At 42.0% G+C, this 19,960-nt stretch overlaps 3 protein-coding genes across 5 annotated transcripts in view; 2 read left to right on the top strand and 1 right to left on the bottom strand.

Annotated features, from left to right (window-relative positions):
- Nucleotides 1–9,933, top strand: part of FGF2 (fibroblast growth factor 2) — a 32,324-nt gene extending 22,391 nt beyond the window's left edge. Inside the window, exons 3-4 of one of the 3 annotated variants that reach the window (XM_035553186.2) lie at nt 4,781–5,009; nt 5,673–9,933. In XM_035553186.2, the coding sequence (XP_035409079.1) occupies nt 4,781–4,966 (186 nt within the window). In that variant the 3' untranslated portion in view covers nt 4,967–5,009; nt 5,673–9,933. Of the gene's footprint in view, nt 1–4,780; nt 5,010–5,478 lie in introns of all 3 variants that reach the window. The other 2 variants (XM_035553177.2, XM_035553167.2) reach the window with 2 other exon arrangements.
- Nucleotides 4,980–18,753, bottom strand: NUDT6 (nudix hydrolase 6). The gene is made up of 5 exons (XM_050710397.1): nt 18,710–18,753; nt 18,359–18,645; nt 13,206–13,261; nt 9,304–9,358; nt 4,980–5,848 (listed from the first exon to the last, which is right to left on the bottom strand). The coding sequence occupies exons 1-5, from the start codon at nt 18,751–18,753 to the stop codon at nt 5,460–5,462; spliced, it is 831 nt and encodes a 276-aa protein (XP_050566354.1). The 3' UTR covers nt 4,980–5,459.
- Nucleotides 18,754–18,770: 17 nt separating this feature from the next.
- The window catches only part of SPATA5 (spermatogenesis associated 5), a 191,807-nt gene continuing 190,617 nt past the window's right edge, over nt 18,771–19,960 (top strand). Inside the window, exons 1-2 of the mRNA XM_035553149.2 lie at nt 18,771–19,287; nt 19,547–19,671. Coding sequence (XP_035409042.2) covers nt 18,771–19,287; nt 19,547–19,671 — 642 coding nt within the window. The remainder of the gene's footprint in view (nt 19,288–19,546; nt 19,672–19,960) is intronic.

Here is a 19,960-nt window from a genome sequence, read left to right as displayed (position 1 = left end):
GAACACCTATTTAGTTCTCCATTCCAGTAGTCGTTCAAGTACTATTCTGTGCTTTTCCATCTGTAGTTTTCAGTAGTGTACTTTTAGATTAAGAGAACATTTGAGAGGTACATTTGTTTGTGGAATGAAGAATCCTAAACATTATGAAACCTTCACAAATTTCTGTGATGAAACTGCTGGTCATTTCCTCTTTTTTTTTTATCATCTGGTAAAATTTTTAATCATCAGTACATTAGCGTAAGCCGATGTTTCTTCCTTGTTCAATTTTGTGTTCACATACACTGACATGTTGCAGAGACCTTGCATAATGAACAGTGTGCCGATCTTCGAGGGTCTGTTATTTTTGGGATGCTGTGATTAAGAATCTCTTTGGTATTGCGCAGTTGCACACTGACTTGAACATCAGATAAAACAGATAGTTTCTTGTCCCAGATACATTTGGCACTTGGATAATAGCAAGCTCTCTTATCTGTATTTGCATGTTGCTTTGTTGTGGAAGCCAGCTTTCCGCTACGTGAAACAAACTTTTTAATACCCAGCAATCAATTCTAATTTGGAGTGGGCTTGCTGTTCTTCTGTAAACACTTTTTAATGTCTGTCTTGTTTCTTCTTTTTTATTACTTTCTGGTGTCAAGGATCAATTTGTGTAGTATCCTTGTTTTATAAACATACTGACATCTTCATAAATACTTGAAAAATTATTGTCGGGCTTGTTTTTCTTCTAGTTGGATGGCTTTGTAATTACTGCGTCATGATGTGTCTTCATGGTTTGTTCCTAGTTCGATTTTGCACAATGGTTTATTGCACAGGCAGCATATCACTTCTTGCATGATGGGTCATGTTCTTGTCTCGAGAGCTGAATGAGACTTTTAATTAAGCTGGTTTGTGCTGTTTGCTAACAGATTCAGTTTTTTAAATGAGATTTTTAATGGAAAAATTGCACCATTTCTCTTCTGATGTGGCTACTGTATCTCATTTTGACTTTGCAGTTTCATTAAATTATTCCAATTGAAATATTTTCACTTTCTGGAATCAAACATTTTCGATTATTTCATTTTATGAAGAAACTTATCAATTTCCCATGAAAGGAAGAATTGTCATCTTGACTGACTTCTGTATTTCACAAGTAACTTGTTGCTTAATTATGCAACCTGTCCAGTCGTAGTGTTTATGTGGCTGAGCTGTGACCAGGCAGGCTTTGTCAGACTGAGGGACTCGAAGGGAAGATTTTTTTCTTTTGATGCTAGGGATTAAGAATGTGGCACAGGAATATTGTGAGAACAGTGTTCATTTCCTGATCTTTTTATAGTTTTAAAGGGTAAATTTGATCACAACCTTTTTCTAATCCATTGGCTCTAGTAGTTCCAGGCTACCAGAACCTCCCTCTGGTTTCAGTTTTGAGAAGGAACAAGCGTGAGGAATTTTAATTCCTAATTAGCGTCCGAACCATCACAACCAGTTAATGCTTATAGTGTTTGATATCGAGGCAGATGCAGTTTGTGCTGAAAACGAACCTGTGTGAAGGAGGGAGGGGGGAATCCTGCCACAGGAAGCGGCCTCCCCTTTGGGCTGCCACGATGTCAGCCGCGGCCGAGTCAGGGCGAGGAGCTCTGCTGCTGGTGAACACTCCTGCACCCAGGGCTTTATTATTTGCTCGCTCGGCTTTCTTTTGGCTGGAGGCCTTGCTTGGCAGTAGACAAAATATTTACTGGCGGAAGGGGAGGCCCTGCAGTCCTCGCTGGGAGCGCTGCTGCGTGCGGCAGCCCCAGTATTTTCCGTTTGCCTACCCCTGTCAAAAAGGGCCGTACAGTTCGGGTGTTTCGTGATGAGCTGTGAAACCTTGCTCTGCTGGGCCGGCATGCATTAAAAATGTAAACATGGGTATCCAGCTGCTTGCCAGTGGCCGTGTTTAACAAAGGGGGTGGCTGGCATCCCGGTCCTGCTGGGCAGCAGGCCTCCTGCCTCCCTGTCACCTCTGGTGAGCGCTGAGGGACGCGTGGCTCGTGAAGCACGAACCTTCATTTGTCACCTAAATGCTGGCTCTTGTGTCAAAACATTTACAGTGGTGACATACTACAGCAAGGCACTTGTGTCATGTGTGCTTTGTCGAAAAATTAGGACTTTAGTGGCCAGAGTGAACCACGTGGCACCTTGTAAACTATCTTTACGAACCCTAGAAAATACGTTTTTCTTTTTCATTTTCCTTTTTTCTTTTTCTTTCTCACCCTTTTTGGTTCTAACATCTATGAACTGCCTGAATGTGCGTTTGGGGAGTTGAATCTATTTTACTTTTTAAACCTGAGAAATATGAAGAAGGTGAAATAAGCATGATGCATTTCTTTGAATTCTGGTTGTGTACTTTGAGGACTTAGTGCGCAGGGGTGTGTGTGCAAATTTGCCTTTCGTCTGCACTTGGAGTCTGCAAGTGCCTGCTTAAATTCACTGTGGTTTTCCTTGCTAGTGGCAGTTGAAGCTGGGCATGACAGGGTATTTATAGGGATTCGGTCTCAGTGCTTCTGAGTATTTATAGGGATTCTGGTCTCGATGCTTCCAGAAGCACCCCTGGGTTGATGAGGCAAAAACAAGGTGCTCCCCAGCCCTTCTCTTGGCCTCAAGTTCCAGTTTGGGCAGTTGTACTGAGCTCTGCTCAAAGGTTTGGTTTTGTTTTAAGTGCTTCTTTTTCTTACCCAGTTTGAGTCCTCCTAAGGCTGCTATAATCCATTTCAGACTTAGATCACTGTGGCTTGAGATGATTAACGCATCTGTTTTCATATTGGTAGAACAAAAGGCATTAAAATATAATTTATCTTGAGAAAGATTATTTAAAATAGAAATCATATGAAAATTATTCGATTTCTGCTACTTTAAATGTTAAAATAGTGACTTATAGACATGAGAAATTATATATATATATATATATATATATGTATTTTTTTTTCTTGTAAGCTCTTTTTCTTAGAGATAAAAATTCATACCTGAAAATGGTTGGAAGAGCTGTATTTCTTTATTGCCAAGACTTACATTTGAAGGCACATGTTTGGAGACAGATCACTTTATTATGGACTGCATTTGAATGACTTAATTGCTTGTAGCAACAGAAACTTGGCATGTGTAAGGAGTTAACTCTTGCATGTTTTCATGTATTCTCTGTGAAGCCTAGTTCTTCCCAGCTCACTTTTTAGTTCTGGTTGGATACTTGATGCATTCATGAATATAAACAGAAGATTGTAGCAAAAAGCAGCCTGCTCATTTTGGGAATTTCCTCACGTTTCCTATTTTCTCTCCAGGCTTTTACATGCTCTTATTTTTGCAGCTAGCTTTCCTCCTCCTCCAACCCTCCCAGAATCGTTTTCAAGGCAAACGAGTACGACTGACTTGATGGGCTGACAGATGGTTTATATGAAAAGATCGTTCTCCCTCGTTCCCCCAATAAGTTACTGCAGTGTTGGGCTTCAGCCATCTTTTTATTTGAGAAAATTTCTCTTGCTTAAAGTGTAGGTTCTGCAGGGAAATTTGGCACTGCTTTCATTATTAGAGCAATGTTATCCATTGACGAGGTTTTTGCTGTTGTCAGTATGCTATGGGATAACTGCAGTTGAATACTGATTAAACTTCCCTGTTTTATCTTGACTGGGAACAGCCACAAATACTAGCCATAGCTAAACCATTAGGTTTTAAGTCCCCTTGGCTGTTATAACTATCCAAGAATATTTGTGAGTTAAGTTCTTGCAATAGATGGTACTTTTCTTAAATGATCTCACTGGTATGAAGGGATCATTTGACAATTAAGATTCTCTTCAGTATGTTCACTGTTAGGGAGCAGTGGTTTCTGCTGCGTGCAGAGATGTGCAGGTATCTCACACCGTATTTGTTAATAGGCTTGCTTTTTGAGTGGTTATGTGCAGTTGAGTATATTCTATCAGATAGTGACCAACTGCAGAGTGGTAGAGAAGGCAGACGTAGCAATTCCCTGTAGCAGCCTCCAACCAATTTCAGTTTTGGGGCCTTCTGAGCCAGGAATGGTTTCTACGTATTTAGTAAACCTCAGTGAATTTCTTTTCCATCAACTTGTTCAAAAGTCACTTGAATCCTTGTAAGCTGGGGGAAACTGTAACATCCCATAATAAGGAGCCTGACTGCTCATTTTCTACCCCTTGAGAGAAGAACCACCTTCTTTTATTTGTAAGTGTGAAGGCATGCTAATTTAGCCCAGGTAGAGGAGTTTTTGAAGACCTACTTCCAGAAGTAGAATAATTCTGTAGATGTATTTCTAAACAGGAATGGAGTACGTTTGGTTTCTGTGTGGAATATATACCTGTTTGCCAGGTCTGATCTTTTCTTAAAATTGTTTTTAAAATGTATTAATCGAGTAAAACTTTGAACAGATGCATGCAGGCTTGCTACTGTTTGTTTCTGAGTGCTGTTAACAAAAATGTGCTAAGCTTGGAATTCAGGATCTGTCAGTAAGTGCCAGTGGATAGGGCTCTCCATTTAACTGACCAAATTTCAGACAGGAACAAAGAAGTACACAGTGGAAATAAACTAGAATCTGCTTCATCTTTATTAAAGACGACAAATGAATCATAGTTTATAAACTTTTTGTAGGTATTTTAAATAATATTTTAATAATAACTGTATCTCAATTTAAACATGAAACAATACAAATTTCTTAAAATCAGATGTGTTGTTAAGTTATTGTCTGGATAAGTTAGTCCCATGAATCAGACCACCTGATTTGTTGCTATGAAATACCAATAATCCTTTTCTTTTTCCCTTTTAGAAATGTGCAACAGAAGAATGTTTCTTTTTTGAGCGCTTGGAATCTAATAACTATAACACTTACCGATCACGGAAGTACTCGGATTGGTATGTGGCACTGAAAAGAACTGGACAGTACAAGCCTGGACCAAAAACCGGACCTGGACAGAAAGCTATCCTTTTCCTTCCAATGTCTGCTAAAAGCTGATTTCCATGGCAGATTCTGAACATACGCCACACTACATTTTGAGGTAGAGTTTCTTGCTCCTCTCCAAGCTAGCAAAAATAGAAGCAATTATTTGCTGATACTAGCTGCTTTTGCAGAAAGATTAAAACATGAATGTTTTATACTGTCTTTATACAGCTCTTTAAACCTATTGTGCCAGTGTGTGTGGAGGTAAAGTTACTTGGAAAATATATTTTCAGAATCAATAACACTTCTGTTTTCTGCTAGAGATCTATATAGAGCTATTTTATTTACTTTACATTCACTTTACAGAGTAAAGGGAAACTAATCTGATGCACGTGTGCAGAAATATTTACCTTTTAAAATAACTTATATCTTTATAGCTTATTAGAGAATAAATATCGATTTTCATCCTAAAATCAAATGGTCCATGAATAATTTTAATATGGTCTAAATAACTCTTAAAATAAAAATTCTAAATTATTAATATAAGGAAATGTGAAATCTATTGCTATCATGTCATGTTTCTGTAGGACTCGGGCAGCTCCCTGTGGTATAGTTTGTAGAACAGGCCTGTGTAAACAGCTGGAAACTCTCTCATGGTTATATCAATCTTATCGAATCCTTCCCGGTATCCGTAAAGTAACAGCTTAGCTACGTTGCTGGTGATGGGAGTAGCGTGCTTTGTCCTGGCAAGCTCATCGAGGTCCATCCACTCACACCTCAGGCACTCCTGCTGGCAGAAGTTGATGTTGAAGGAGGAGGGCTCCAGGCGGCAGATGATGTACATGTCCGACTTGCCAAAGGCTCCGGGGTGCTGGTGTTGCTGTCTTATGCTTAAGATGGACTTGAACTCTGACTTGATGCCAGTCTCTTCGAAAACCTCTCGAACTGCTGTGTCTCCTAGGTGAAGAGAGCAATTCTTACAATGCACACAAGAACAGCTTAGCACTCTTTAAACCTTTTGATCGCAGAATGTTTCTAACTCAAAGCATCCTCTGTTTTGCTTCATCAGCTTTTCAAAGCGTAAAGCCTGTTTGCTTCAACACAAGGATAAGCTAATTTTTTGTCCCTGAACAAAACTAATTGCTACGTGCCTTTCTTGCGTATATCCTACAAAATGATGAAAGAAAAGCTTTCCATAATATTGTACAGGGTATGGTTTTGAAACTGATGGTCGCTGGCTCCGCTGATCTCTTACCCCAGGGCAGCACTGCACCACCTTGTCAGTCCCCTCAGCCTAGCCCGCATCCCTCTCCTTATATCTGTCCTCTTGCAGGCTCAGACCCTTTGCAGCTGAACACCCACCTGTGTGTGTCAGATCACTCCATCAGATCACAACCGTCATTCCACATTGCCACAAGGTGGAACAACATGGGGAAAAATAGTGTTTGAAGAAGGTTGGCACCAAGTCCTTTTCAGAATGTATCTCGGTCTAGTGGCATTTCAAATAGGCTATAACGCCTGTATAACATGTGCCATGTTCCTGCAGAAAACATGGTGCGTGTGCGTACATCTTGTGTACACCAGCCAAAGCGATGAAAACGTTAACGTTTCTCATTACAAAACTAGGCTATAACTTCAGAGCTTTTAAGGGTCTGCATACTGCAATTAAGGCCCCAAATTACCCAGCTATCCAGTGCTCTTCAAAAGAGAAGTTTTACTCTTGAATAATAAGTTGAAGAGCCCAAATAAGGTTTTTGATATTCCAGTTATTTCCCAAAATTCTGCAGTTTCACTGTAGTTGTCAAAGCCTACCTGCCCGGTGTAGCTACTGGTAGGTAAAACTAACTAGGTTATTTTTTTTAATCTAAGTAAATTCATAGTTGTGTCTTGTTTAAGTATTAACTGCATATACAGCTGTTTTGCAGTGTTACCTGCTTCAGTTTGGTTTTGGTAAGACATAAGTGTGTTGGGTAGCTTCAGAAAGCAAAATGCATTTTATAAGACCGCATAGAGATGATCCTTCCTGTGCAAACCACCATCCTGACTGGTGAAGAAAACAGACCTTTCAGGTGCAGTTTCAAATCCTGAAAATGATTTCAGCACATCCAGTAGCTGGCAATAAATATATAAACAAAATGATTTGTCCGACAGAGGCCAAATAACTTACCCTGCACATACTTCTGCACTAGATAAACTTCTATCTTGCAATGGAACAATCTCTACAAAGTTAACATCAAATACACAGAGGTCTTTGTAGGATTTGACACCCATTAATACATGGTGTCTGCAGATTTGTTTGTGACTTCTACAGTGTTAACTAAAAAGGCTACTGCATATGGGGGAAGATACGAATGTACTTGGGGACTGTGTTTTATGTTGCCCAGAGCAGCCCCTTTCAGTCCTTTGGTGTAAAAGAGCAGTTACAAAGCAATCTCCCTGTGGCAGGTGGTTTTATTTTTAGGCAAAGGGCTGTTTTAAATGTAAAGGGTCAAAGAAGGTAGGGATTTCATTTAAGCTTTGAGCTTTTCTTTTAGACAAAGTGCCTTTTGCTTTAAGCTTTTATTTAAATGTATGTATTTGATTACTTAATGACAGTTAAACTAGAAGAAACACTAGGGCTTGAATTTCAGAAATAGGCAAATGCAAATATCTTCGCTCTTTGCTTAATCTGCATTATGAAGCGATTCAAATTACTTGTGCAAATCAGTTTGTGCTCATTAGAGTAGGCAGTCATATATTTTGTTGCTTTATATAACCACAGGATTTTTCAAGCATTGTAACTCTAATTTGAAATTTAGGCCCTTGAGTGAGTGCGAGTTTGTAAGATTTGATATAAGTGATGGAAAAAGGAAAATTTAGCTCTGTTATATTTTATGCTTCACTAAGTTATCTCTTTTTGTAATTGTAAAATGTGATGCAGAGAATGATAACATTTATTATGATACTGTTAAATAGTGGCAGGAGGGGAGATGTAAGAGCTTTGTTGCTCCCAGGTCTTTCTTACTACCTACATCCAGGCTCCATCCATAATCTTACCTGTTTCTTGAGGGATGGCCACTGGTACACTCAGTGACAGTACTCCCCTGGTGAAGCTGTTGCCCATGCTAGTTATCCTCTTCCTGCAGTGTAACAATTCCTGTGCTATCTCCTGGCCTAGATCCTTTCTCTCTCTGTCTCTCAAGGTGACACAGCTAGGCAACAAGCGCAGTATTTGGGATTCTTTGAAGTAGCCATTCCACTACTTTGTGTGTGTTTGCTTTGTTGCGCAAATAATTATGATTTCTGCCACTGTGCTTTACAAAAAGATGTAGTCGAAATGTGACTCAGAAGTTACGAACAGTACAACTCAACCCTATCACATTAGCCAGAAACTTTTTCCATGTGTTGAAGTAACGAACAATGTGTGGAGAGTTTGTGTATTCCAGCTAGAGGTTTACTGCTAAGACAGCATGGAGAGATTTCTAAGGTATGGACCTGGTTCAGGCAATAGGGTCTCAATACCCAGTTGGTAGAGCTGCTGCATTGCACTGGGCAATGTTTTTGAGCCATGGTTTATTTATTGGAAGACTATTTTCACATCTGAGTACTGATGTGGGGCTAAATTAATGTGAGCAAATGTAACTTTTGAAAACAAGACCAACCTAGTAACTGCAGTGTAACTGGAGAATTAACCAGTCTTCGGATCTTAATTTTAAGGGATGCGATCCAAGGAGAAAGCACAATTTTATTTTTTCATACACTTCTGCTCATTCACCTTTGAACATAACTGCAGCTGCTGTATTCAGCATCACCTGCGCTATGCTAGGTAGAAATGACGGCTTTCCTCAAATCAGCACTGTTTTTAATACAGAAGTGCCTTCTGCCTCTGGTTGGAAGGAGGTGTCCCCAGGGGTCAGGACCTGTACTGATGCTGGTCCTGGGCCAAAGAGTTCTTGGTCTAAACAAACAAATGGACAAGGGTGGAACTAAGCAAGTGTATTTATTGCTGTTTTGCACATAAAAATTGAAAGTTGGAAATTTTTGCTCAGTATATCAATGAGCTCACTGCCCTGGATTGCAGTGTGAGCTGAGAGCCTGCTATTTCAGTTTTATTTTTGGTTATATACAGATTATCTTAATCCTCTGTGCTTCTGGCTCTTACTGCAACATACTCAACAAGCCTGCAAAACAAAAGTTGGCCTCAAGCCCTCCTTTAAGAGAACTGATGGAAAAGCGTAAATGTTACAAAGCTGCTCTACCCTGAAGGTGATGTTACGCCATTAACTTTAAGGTTATAGGATCACATCACTGCACCTATCAGCCATTATTTCAAAGAAGGGAGTCCTCATAGGAGTGATGTGGGTCACCGTGTTTCAGTGCTGTTAACATCTTTGTAATTCTGTTGATGTCTGACCTGTTATCCTCGGACTTACCAATGTCTTCACCTGGATTAGACAGACCTCCTGGAAATTTCCATGCATTTACAGTCTGTATCGGAGGAAAAAATGTTAATGTAGTATGCAGCCTATTTTGTACTCTGTAATATGAAGGAGACGATTAACACACAAGTTTTTTGGTGAAGTTGCAGTATTATAGTTACCCTTACAAACGTCAGTAAGGCTTTAGGTAGGAACTACTTTGTTCTTGCTAATGTGATGATCAGAGACATCTACAGTCTGTATGAAATATTGGAACAAAACAGCTACTGATTGAAAACAAACTGTCTAACAATCATTAGACAACGTTGCTGCTAGATAACTAGAGTAGTTGAATATTTAAAAAAGCTGCTATAGACTATATAATCTTGTATTTAATCACTGATGTATCCCACTTCCATGGTTTTAGCTTTTAAAAAAAGTGTATATATTTAATCTTACAAACAGGTATTATGATTGTAGTACTGTTCTATACTGCACTGGCTTTAAGATGACTTTGTGTGTCTGTAATAACCATTTTGTATAACTTGTCATTTGTTTTTATGGAACAAAACCTGAAGCCTTGTGTGTGATTTGTGTATAGAAGCATTTATTGAACTGCAATAAAGTTCAGTCATTAAAACAATACGACTTGATGCTGTAATTAATACTCATCAAGAAGTCTCAGTTCCTACACCTCCTCACAGATTTGTAGATTTTACCTTTACATCTACATACTAGTTTTTTTATTCCTTTCAATATTAAACATGTTTGTAGGAAGAAGTTAACCTTCAACTAGAAACTAATGCAGAAAAAAGTACACTCTATAAAAAAAAAAAGTAGCTTTTCTTGAACAAGCAGCAAAGAGGGGGAAGTTGTGAGCCTTCCAGTGCTTTGAAACCCCACTGATTACGTTGGAAATGTTTTTTTTCCTGGGCACTCTTAAAGAGCGTGGATAGGAGTTTAGAGTAATAAGTTAAAAATAGTGCAGATGGAAAATACATATATTTGCTGGCTTTCAGACTTGATTTCAGTTCCTGGAAATCTTGCTGTGTATGCAGTGAAATTGTCCTTTCAAGATAAAACCCAAATAACTCTTGAAGTTCAACTAGCTCGCATTATAAAGCTGCATGTAAACTTAAAACTTCTGAAGCTTTCGGAACATAATTTCTATTAAGAGAGTCACCATTTCAGGGAAATAGTTCGGTGGGGGGTAGGGAGGACAGGACCGTCCTGCACTGAGATATTTGCTCACTGCACAAGAAATGTATGGGTGTTTGTACACCTCGATTTTTATACTTAATTCTGTCCACTCAGTAAAAAGAGCTGTAAGGAGGGGAGTCAGAAACAGCCACTTTTCTCCTTTCAACTTGGTCACCAGCTGTGTTCTAGAAAGGTAAGATGAAGTAAGTTGAGATGGTTCACCTGGAACACACCATCCCTGCGTTCAGACTGAACTGGAGGGGGGAGTTGTGCCACGTTTGGTCCTGCTACGTTTTGGGGCCAGAGGCAAAGGAAGCCATTTCTGGTGAGTATGGACTTGGACCTAGAACCTGAATAGGACAACGGATGTCTCACTACAAAACTGCATGGAGATATTTGCTCTTAAATGGCTGTGGGTGAGCTTTAACAAAAACTCTGTGCTAGGAAGTTAAACCTGAACGTCCGTGTTACCTCACGGGCTTAGGAAGCTGCTATTTCCTTCTAAATCTGCAGAATGTGCAATTTCCATTTTTATTCTTTGAGACCTCTTTATTTAAGGTATTTACTGAACAGTAAGCATGCCGTTTTTTGTTTTTATCCACACAGAAGTTATAGCGAAAAACAAATGCAGTATTTCTGAAGTCCATTGTGTGCTGTTCCGTTCAGAGAGACTCTCCAGAACTAGAACCATTTTTGGAGCTTGTATCTTGCAAGCTGCATTTATGCTTTAATTGGTAATTATTGAATGAAAGCTTGAAGGTCCTGCTATATACAAGTCATTGAAATTTTACTTTACAGTAAGTAACAATGTAAAAGTGGTAGTTTATTGGGAACAAATGCTTCTCTTCTTCTGAACTCTTGCGTTACAAATTGAGTGACTGGACATGCCTTTTCCTTGAAGTTCATTAACTGTGTTGTAGTTACCAAGGAACTGAAGAGATGGTTAATTTTGTTTCTAAGAAAAATATCTTAGTAGTTATTTCAGGAAAGGCTGAAAAACCACCCAGTGAGATTCTGGTTTAGATACAACCATATGAAATGAAAACGACGCAACCCAGTATACTTCAATTAGCACATACCAGTGTTGATTGTTTCCATGTTGTAATAGCATTTAACCTCGTTGTACTAGAGACACTTAATTCGTTTGTGAATGTTCCTTCATTTAGTCAAAGCACGGTGTAAAGCAAGTGTATTTTAAGTAGACTAGCACGGACAACTGCAGATGAGCTAGCGAGCTTTGTGCACTTGCTGTGCTAAATTGTGCCAGCTTGATAGAGGCTGGAAGGCGTCAGCCGTGATGGCTTGCTCACCTCAAGCCACATTACACAACCCACCGCCACCACGCTAATACTCGCTGGTTTGGCATCCTCTGGAGCGAGGTCAAGCACTTCAGTTTGTGTAAAATTAATGTAAATTATGTAAAATTAATGATCTTTACACCTGCTTTACAAAGGTGGTTTCCAGGTCATGACCAACCATGGTATTGCTTATTTAAAGCCACAGATATGCCTGGAATTTTAGAAACCAAACAAAACCAGAATCTCCCAAAATCTGCTTCAAGCCACGGGGGTTTTCCAGAGGTCTGCATGGGTCCAAACGCAAGACTGGGGACTCTTGCGTCGGTTACAGGAGAAAAAAGAAAACTTGAAGCAGAAAGGATATTGGGTGATGAAGCCAAGAAAAGGACTGTGTTTCCTGGGCTCTGTTCTAACATACGGGGTGTGGAAGAAGGGGAGCAGAGCGGAGCTGTCTTTGTTGGCAGAATGAGCTCAGACATGTACAAAGGCAGTGATTTGATGCATCCTCATGGTATTCTGGGGAACTGCAAACCAAACTCTCATCATCTTCATCAATGAAATTATTTTGAGGAACTAGGTATTCTTTTGTATAGGTGTGCTACTGCTTTAGAACACTTGAACTGTTGTTTTTTTTTTTTTTTTTTTCCCTCTAGGACAATGTGAATATCATGTTAAGAACATTGTGTGACATGCATTCTACCCTTTCTTGCTGTTAAGGGATTACTGCTCAAAACCAACTTTTCTAGAAAAAAGGTTTTAGCATGCTTAAATTCTGCATAGGCTTTTGTGTCCCTTGCAACAGTAATCCGCAACATACAATTTACTTGTTAACCAGAATGACAGCATTCTGAATCACAACTTTGTCACTGAACACTTTCTTTTTCCTCTGAATGATCTCTTCTCCTCACTTTATATTTACTGTGGTTGTCTAGTTGATTGGAAGGGAGGAAACCTCATATAAGGGAACTGTTTTATTCTTGGGTCTGCTTCCAAATGAAAACTTGCGTTGAAGCTGTGCTTGCATGGCCCAGTTAACTGTCTGAAATCCACTTGAAAATTTGAAATAATTTTTGAGACATAAATTATTTAAAAATCTGTACATGGAGGAAAAGATCTGTTCTGAACACGAAACCATATGCTGAAGTAATTTTTATAGTATGCTTGCTTTTAAAAGAACTAAGATCATCTCTTCTAAAATGATTTTCAAAGTCCATCATTTATTTGCGTGGGGTTTTTTGAATTTGAAACGCAAATACAGCAATCTGTTGATGGATGTGTTACAAAAGACCACTTCAAAGAAGTAACTTTTAACTATCACAAACTTGGACGGGAATGAAAATAAAAAGACCTTCATTTTATACTGCAGAGCAGGCTTTTCTAAACGAACTTCTCTATCTTATAATCCTATAGCACACTTACCTTATTTCTGTCTTGTACAACCAACACCTTTCCAGTGTCTTCATCTAAAACAGCACCTATTAAAAAGAGAAAACACTGAATAAGGTTAAAGTGCTAGATGATTATGTTCAATCCTAAAATCTGTTAATTTAACATGTTTTGATAAAGCATGACAAACCCCTAACGATATTCAGTTTAAAGTTCGCAAGATTTGCCTGGATGATTTGTGGAAGGCAGTTGGTCAGTGGAAAACTGATACACAATAAAATACAAAAAAAAAAAAAAAGACTAAATATCCTGTATAAAAATTCAAAGTTAGCAGTACCAAGGTAAATACTGCCCACATTTAAGTTCCAGATTACTGCATATGTTAATATTATCAGCACTAAAGAATGCTAGAATCAAGATGTCCCCAGATAATCTAGCAAAGCTGCTTTCTTAGCAGAGCTGCGCCTATAATCTTGCAAAACCAGAAAATTTTCCAGTGGTTTTGGCCAAATAGACACGATAGGCGAGAACTTTTCTCGAGTGGAATTCATCACAAAACCCCTGCCTACTGCAGTGAAGACTTGGGTGTTTTCTGGTTAATAACAAATGTTATTACTTGACTCAGTGGGCTGTGTTGATAATGAAAACGTTCAGATAGTTGACTACCTGTGAATTCATCATGTACTGCCCATCCGACAACTGATGACAGAAAGTGCACAGTGAGTAAGCCTGTTAATTAAAAACCATTGCTCCCGAGTAGAAAAATGCTTTCACTTGATTTAAAAAACTCTACATACCAGCATGTATGACTGAGAAATTCAGCTTTTCACTTTGACCTCATGCTCAGCCCAAGAATTTCTCCTACCGAATATGATTTTCCCCCTTTTTAAAACCCAAGTGCTCGTATGTCTAATCATCATGTCACTCTCATTAGTCATACTTGAAAAACGTCTTCCCTTTAAAACAGGCATTTTGTCAGATTTTACAGTTGTGCACTGTGGCGAGCAGAATGAGCACGGTGGCAGCTTTCCACGACAGTCAGGCATGCGTTTCAAATTAGTAGGTAACGATAAAAAAATGCTTCTATCATTTTATAGCAAAAGGAAGAGCGTATGGATAGGTCTGATGATATACACGTTTAAAATGCTATGGAGAAATACTTCCGCAGAAGGGAATTATTAAGAAATGAGTGTCCAGCTCAAAAAATCCCGATTTTTAAATAACGAATGGCAGGCTTATGCGTAGGAGGAATATTTAAAAGATGAAATACCAGTCTTCCTTCAAGATACGCCAGAGGACGTGCTTTAAGAGGGTAGTCACTTATCTGCCTCCTCATTTGTTACTTTTTGATTTAATTCCTCCTGTAAATATTTAGCAATGCCCAGGGTCAAGTACTGTACTGATTACAAGAGGGGAGAAAGGAAAGCAGGAGCAGCTTTGATGCATGTTGTGATTACAGGGATTATTTTATAGAAAAGCCATTTTTCAGCCTAATGGTTTGTTGAGAGCAAGGAGGACTGCTGAAGTCACAAAGTTGCCGTTTGAATCAAACAGAAAGAACCTTTTCTCTCCCTTGTTCCCTAGAAATTGATGCCCATGAATATAACTTTTGCCTGTGAAATTCCCTGAGATATCCAAGAACTCTGCTAGATGCTGCTTAAATTCAAAGCGAGAAGAAAAGCCACTAATGGGATTTGCTCTCTGCTCTCATCTTCCCAAGTCTAACTCAGGAGTCCCCAGCTGAAGCTTGCTGGGCCACACGTGTTTCCTATCAGTGATATCACACTTTGGCTGCGGAATCTGACCCGTGATTTTGAAAGCTTTCAGTCTTGCTACAAACGTGGTACCTAGAGCTTTAAATCATCCAGCTCCAGGATGGCTTTCTGGAAAGGTCTGCACTTGTAGCCTAACCAAGTATTCGCTATTACGACACTGCTTTGTTTTGACTGTTTGCTCTTTGGAAATAGGTAAGATTCGTATTTTTTAAAAAATCCCTTAGACGACTCCAGACAGTAATGGTGGGGAAAAGCATCTTCACTCTACCTTTTTATTTACGATCGGTGTGAAAAGATGTTCCTAACAGAAGAGCACTTGGCAGGCAGGGGCACATGACAGCTTGCATTATAAACATCACCAGGCAGGAATAACTATTGCTGTGTAAAACAGCTTCAGGCCTTCTTTTTAATCACTTGTGGTGCCTTGGACAGCCGTAACTCCCCTAAGGCCATCTTCCCCCAGTCTGACATTTGTGCAGCTCTTGTTTTACCTACTTCCTTAAGCAACAGGGCTGGCCAAGGCTCACTGATGGTCATGCACCTGTGTGGAGACCCTTCTCTCACCTCAACACCAAGGACTTCCTTTCAACAACCAGACTAAGGTAGGTAACAATGAAAGTCATATCCATGTTGTAAGGCTTTCACTGCACAGGAGGGAGAAGGGAATGACTTTTAACTTTTCTTCCTTTCATTTTACACTTCTTCCTCAACGTGCCACTGTTAAGGAGCGTATTTACAAATGTGTCACTCCCTGGATGGCAGTGAATTTGGGAAGTGCTTTTCAAAAACATCTTAATCACTTCACCCCATCGGGAGCTCTTCTGTACCTTTACACATTTGGAGAACTCTGCCACCTACAAACGGATGCAGTAACTCAGCTGGAAGACAGATCACACATTCCACTATTTCTAAACAATAATGGCCAAGCCCTATGAGTAACATTTGCTACTCTCTCTTGGCGACTCTGATCTCGTCTGGCAAAATAAGACCTGACCTTGCTTATTCACACCTTTGTCATCCCTTGGCTGGGTGACGATGGAAAGGCAGCAGCCCTGGAGCGTTCACCATGTGGGGAAACTCCAGACAGTACAAAAACAGCTGCTGGTCTACTTGGCAGCGCAGCCTAGCTACCTGTTGTCTGGCTTCCTGCAGACCTCTCTGCAAACCTCCCTCAAGGAGGAAACCTCCCTTTCTATTTGTAGCATGCTCAAGGGACTGCGTACTGTACTCAACTGACTGGCCACAGCTTAGAGGTGAAGACTCATCGGTAAACTTGCTCCTCTTGATTGCAGAAACTTTCTTAAACATGGAGATTTTTGCACAAGAAATAAAAACGCCTACAGTATGGCACATGCACACTTACAATGTAAAGTGTGAACATATTTAAATAATTCAATATTTCAATAAAATGAGTTACAAATAGAATGAAACACTTCCGCTACCCAGGCTCTGTCTCCTGAGGTAGAAAGATACTGGAATAAATACGTGCCAGATGGTATCCACGCTACCTAGCGTATTCCTGCTACTTGTTCCATACCCACTGATAGTGCACGAAACCGGAAAATAAAAAGTATTGTAGTCATTATTTCACACACAGAAATCTGTTTACATGACCAAATGCCTTCCTGAAGTCTTCACCTCTTGGTAAAAAAAAAAAACAAAACAATAATTAATAAAAATGTACAGATTTGAAAAGCAGTAGCACAGTATATAAGCTATCTGTTGTGTAATACTTAAATCTGTGCAAAAAAATAGGAACTCCATATACCTCCATTTATTAAACTCTCTTCTCAAAGAGTTTTTTCCTGTTTGCACAGACTGTAATCAAAGTTTATCTCAAAAGTACAACAGCAAATGGTGTTTTGAAAGTGCATTTTTTTTGGAGAGTGTTTTCAGTTATGATTTTTCTTACAGTATGCCCTTCCTGATAACCATCAGGGCCACAACACTTGTATTAGGATTTTCTTTTAGCATTTTCAGCTGTACACAACCTACTTCAGGAAAATCCCCTTTCAGTTATTCATACTTCCTCAAATATGCAAGAAATATAAAGACTAATAGGGTGATTTTTTCTAGGGAAACGCATTACCTTACTCGAGTTTACTGCCACATATTTTAATGGTGAGATTTTCATACCTCAGGAAAACATGCTCTAACATGTCCATTGAAAAAAGCCAAGCCCGCCGTCAGCATCTATACTGCCCTCTGCCGGTTTTGTACTGAACAATAGTTGTGTAACTGAAAGCATTTTTTGACAGCTTTCTTTCACCTGATCTACTGCAGGAAAGAATAACCCAGCTGTTAGAGTCCCTTCGAGCTAGATTTCTCAAAGAACTGCTTACAGGGCTTAAAACCACTCAGTGAAGAACTAGTGTCCCACATGGTCTGCGTTGCCAAGGCCAAACAAGCCAAGCTTGAAGAGGGCAAGATTTGCTGTGCCTTTGCTGTGCTCATGAATGCTATATAGCCAGGATGGCAGGGCCCAAACCAACCTCCAGATTACAGGAAATTGCCAAGTGATGGGACTGGTAGCTGTGTATCTGTGCAAGACTGCTGAGAGAGATGGCAAAAACATGCAAATTTGGTGAGGCTGAGTTCAAGCTGACTGTATTTTTGGCTCAGTATTCATTCCTTGTATTGTGCTGTATAAAAAATGGGAAACTGTCTTATCTTGTTCCTGGGGAGTTTCCTTAGTTTTTAGAGCTGCCCCTTTCCAACTCTGGTTGTGGGAGGTCTAGATGGGTAAGAGTATGGTGTCCAGATGTTTGTGAAATCTACTTGTTACACAGCTAAGAGTTAGTTCAGAGCCTCTTTTGGACTGTTCCAATTTTTGCTAACAGTTGGGCTACCTCCTGAGCAATTCCTCTTGGTTCAAGTTTACCCTATTCACAGGCCTTAAACGAGCATAGTTTAGGCAGATGCATGTAGTAGATGCACCCAGTTATGGGCAGGGAACATTTGAACAGAGGTGAACTTTCTTCTAAGAAGTTTGTAGCTACTTTTTTAAACTTTAAACAGCTGGAACCAAGGAATTCAACCTCTCTCACCTGCAAGGTGAAAGCTGAAATGCCTCAGAAGGATGAACGAAAAGCAGTACTCATGAGTCAAAGCTTCAGGGCCACGTTTCCTCTCCCTGAGCTGTCCACAATTTGCTCAGACTGGTAGAATTTTGGAAACTGGAACAGTTTGAGAAACTTCTCTCTTCATTGGCCTGTCTACTATTTTCTCAAACTGCAATAGTTTCAGAGGCTGGAATAGTTTGCGAAGCCTCTCTCTGGATTGGCCTGTTTCTAGATGGCTGCAGAAGCACGTTTATGACTGAAACACTTGGTGAAGCAACCCAACAGCAGGCAGCCACTTCCCTCATGCCTGCCGATGCTCGGTGCTCGCAGGGCGCCCTGTGGGACTCACCTGCGACTCCCAGCTGGTGGGTGGCGTACCCGGGCAGCCTGCTGGGCCCCTCGCCCAGCCACCGCGTCAAGGTGGCCGAGCCTGACTCAGCATGGTGGAAGGTGAAGCCTTGCGATGCGGCCACCGCCGCCAGCCTGCTCTGGAGGATGGGGATGTGCAGCCAGACAGCGACCCGGCCTTCCTCCTGCCACTGGGCGACCGAGGCTGAAAGAGAGACGCAGGGCCGCCAAGTCAGGCGTGAGATTTGGGGGAACCAGCACAGGGCGGCTGCCGCCGCCTCGTGCTTTCTGGTTTCAAGCTCCGTCGCTCACAAAATGGGTTCCTGTGTGGCTGGCTGTATCTAGACCCAACGGGTGCAAGAGATGTGTTAGTATGGACAGCAGGCGAGGGAGCATGGCCAGCTCGACCCTTTATGTGGTGTTTACAAACAGAAAGCCACCTCATTCCCCTCAGACCAGCCAAACAGCCCCGGGGCCGTGCCCTGAGCCCCGATCCCCCGGGGGCCCCGCTCTCCCCGGGTCCCCTCCACTTGCCCCGCAGCCAGCGCCCGAAGGCGGCCCGCTCCCGGCGGCGAGGTCGGGGCAGCTGGGCCAGCTCCACGCTCACCCCCCCGTACTTGTCGGGCCGCCCCCGCAGCCCTGCCCAGCCGCCCGCCGGCGACCCCCGGCCCCGAGCCCCCCGCAGCGCCCGCAGCAGCCCCGAGCCCGGCCCCGCCATGGCGCAGCGGGAAGCGGCCGCCCCGGGGGCGGTGCCGGCCTCTGCCTCCGGAAGGGCTGGGCGCCGGGCCGGCATGGCCGCTGCCTGTCGCCGCAGGAGCAAGGGGCGGCCGGCCCCGGGCGGCGATGGCGATGGCGGTGGCGGATCCCCGCGGGCAGGCGGCGCCCAGGGCGGGCCGCTGGTGCTCGGCGTCGCCGGGACGGTGGAGGCAGGTAGGGGCGAGCCGGGGGCTGGCGCCCCGAGAAGCCGCCTTTGCCCGCCAGGCGGGAAGCCACGCCGGGGCGGGCGTGGGCAGGCTGGTTTTTATTTAAAAATTAACAAAATAAAAAGGAAAAGTGGAGGGAACGCGCTGAGCCGTCGCGTGGTGGTGTGGCCCCAGGGGCTGCGGGCGGGGCTCCTGCCAGGGGAGCGCGGTGGTGCGGGGCGTGCTGGGGTGCGGAGCGGTGATGTGTCTTCTCCGGGGGATTTCAGGGGACGACAAGGTGCCGAAGATGTTGCGGGCAGGCCTGGCGCAGCTGTCGCTGAGCAGCATGAAGTCGGCAGGTGCATGCATAGGCCGCCCCGTCCTGCTCAGCGCCGCGGAGGGGAGGCAGGAGGTGAGCCCCGAACTGCTCGGCCGCGGTCCTTCCCAACAGGCAGCCCCAAATCCTCGCTGGTCAGCTCGGACCTCGATCCACCAAGCGTGTAGAAACACGACCAACGTGCTCTTCCACATCTCTTACGGTGTAGTGCCATGTTTCCTCGCAGTACTGGCAAAAACCCACGCTGCTTGTCCTGGCAAGTAGGTTAGAAGTTGTCTATGTGAAGGTATGCGTTACTTACACCAGCGCATACATCTTTATTGTGAAAAATGAGCATAGACCTTCCTCATTTTTCATCGGTTTG

This window comes from Cygnus atratus, chromosome 4 (assembly GCF_013377495.2).
Source record: "Cygnus atratus isolate AKBS03 ecotype Queensland, Australia chromosome 4, CAtr_DNAZoo_HiC_assembly, whole genome shotgun sequence".
Taxonomy (NCBI): Eukaryota; Metazoa; Chordata; class Aves; order Anseriformes; family Anatidae; genus Cygnus; species Cygnus atratus.
The sequence above is the reverse complement of the archived record's forward strand: the minus strand, read 5'-3'. Positions and strand labels throughout refer to the sequence as shown.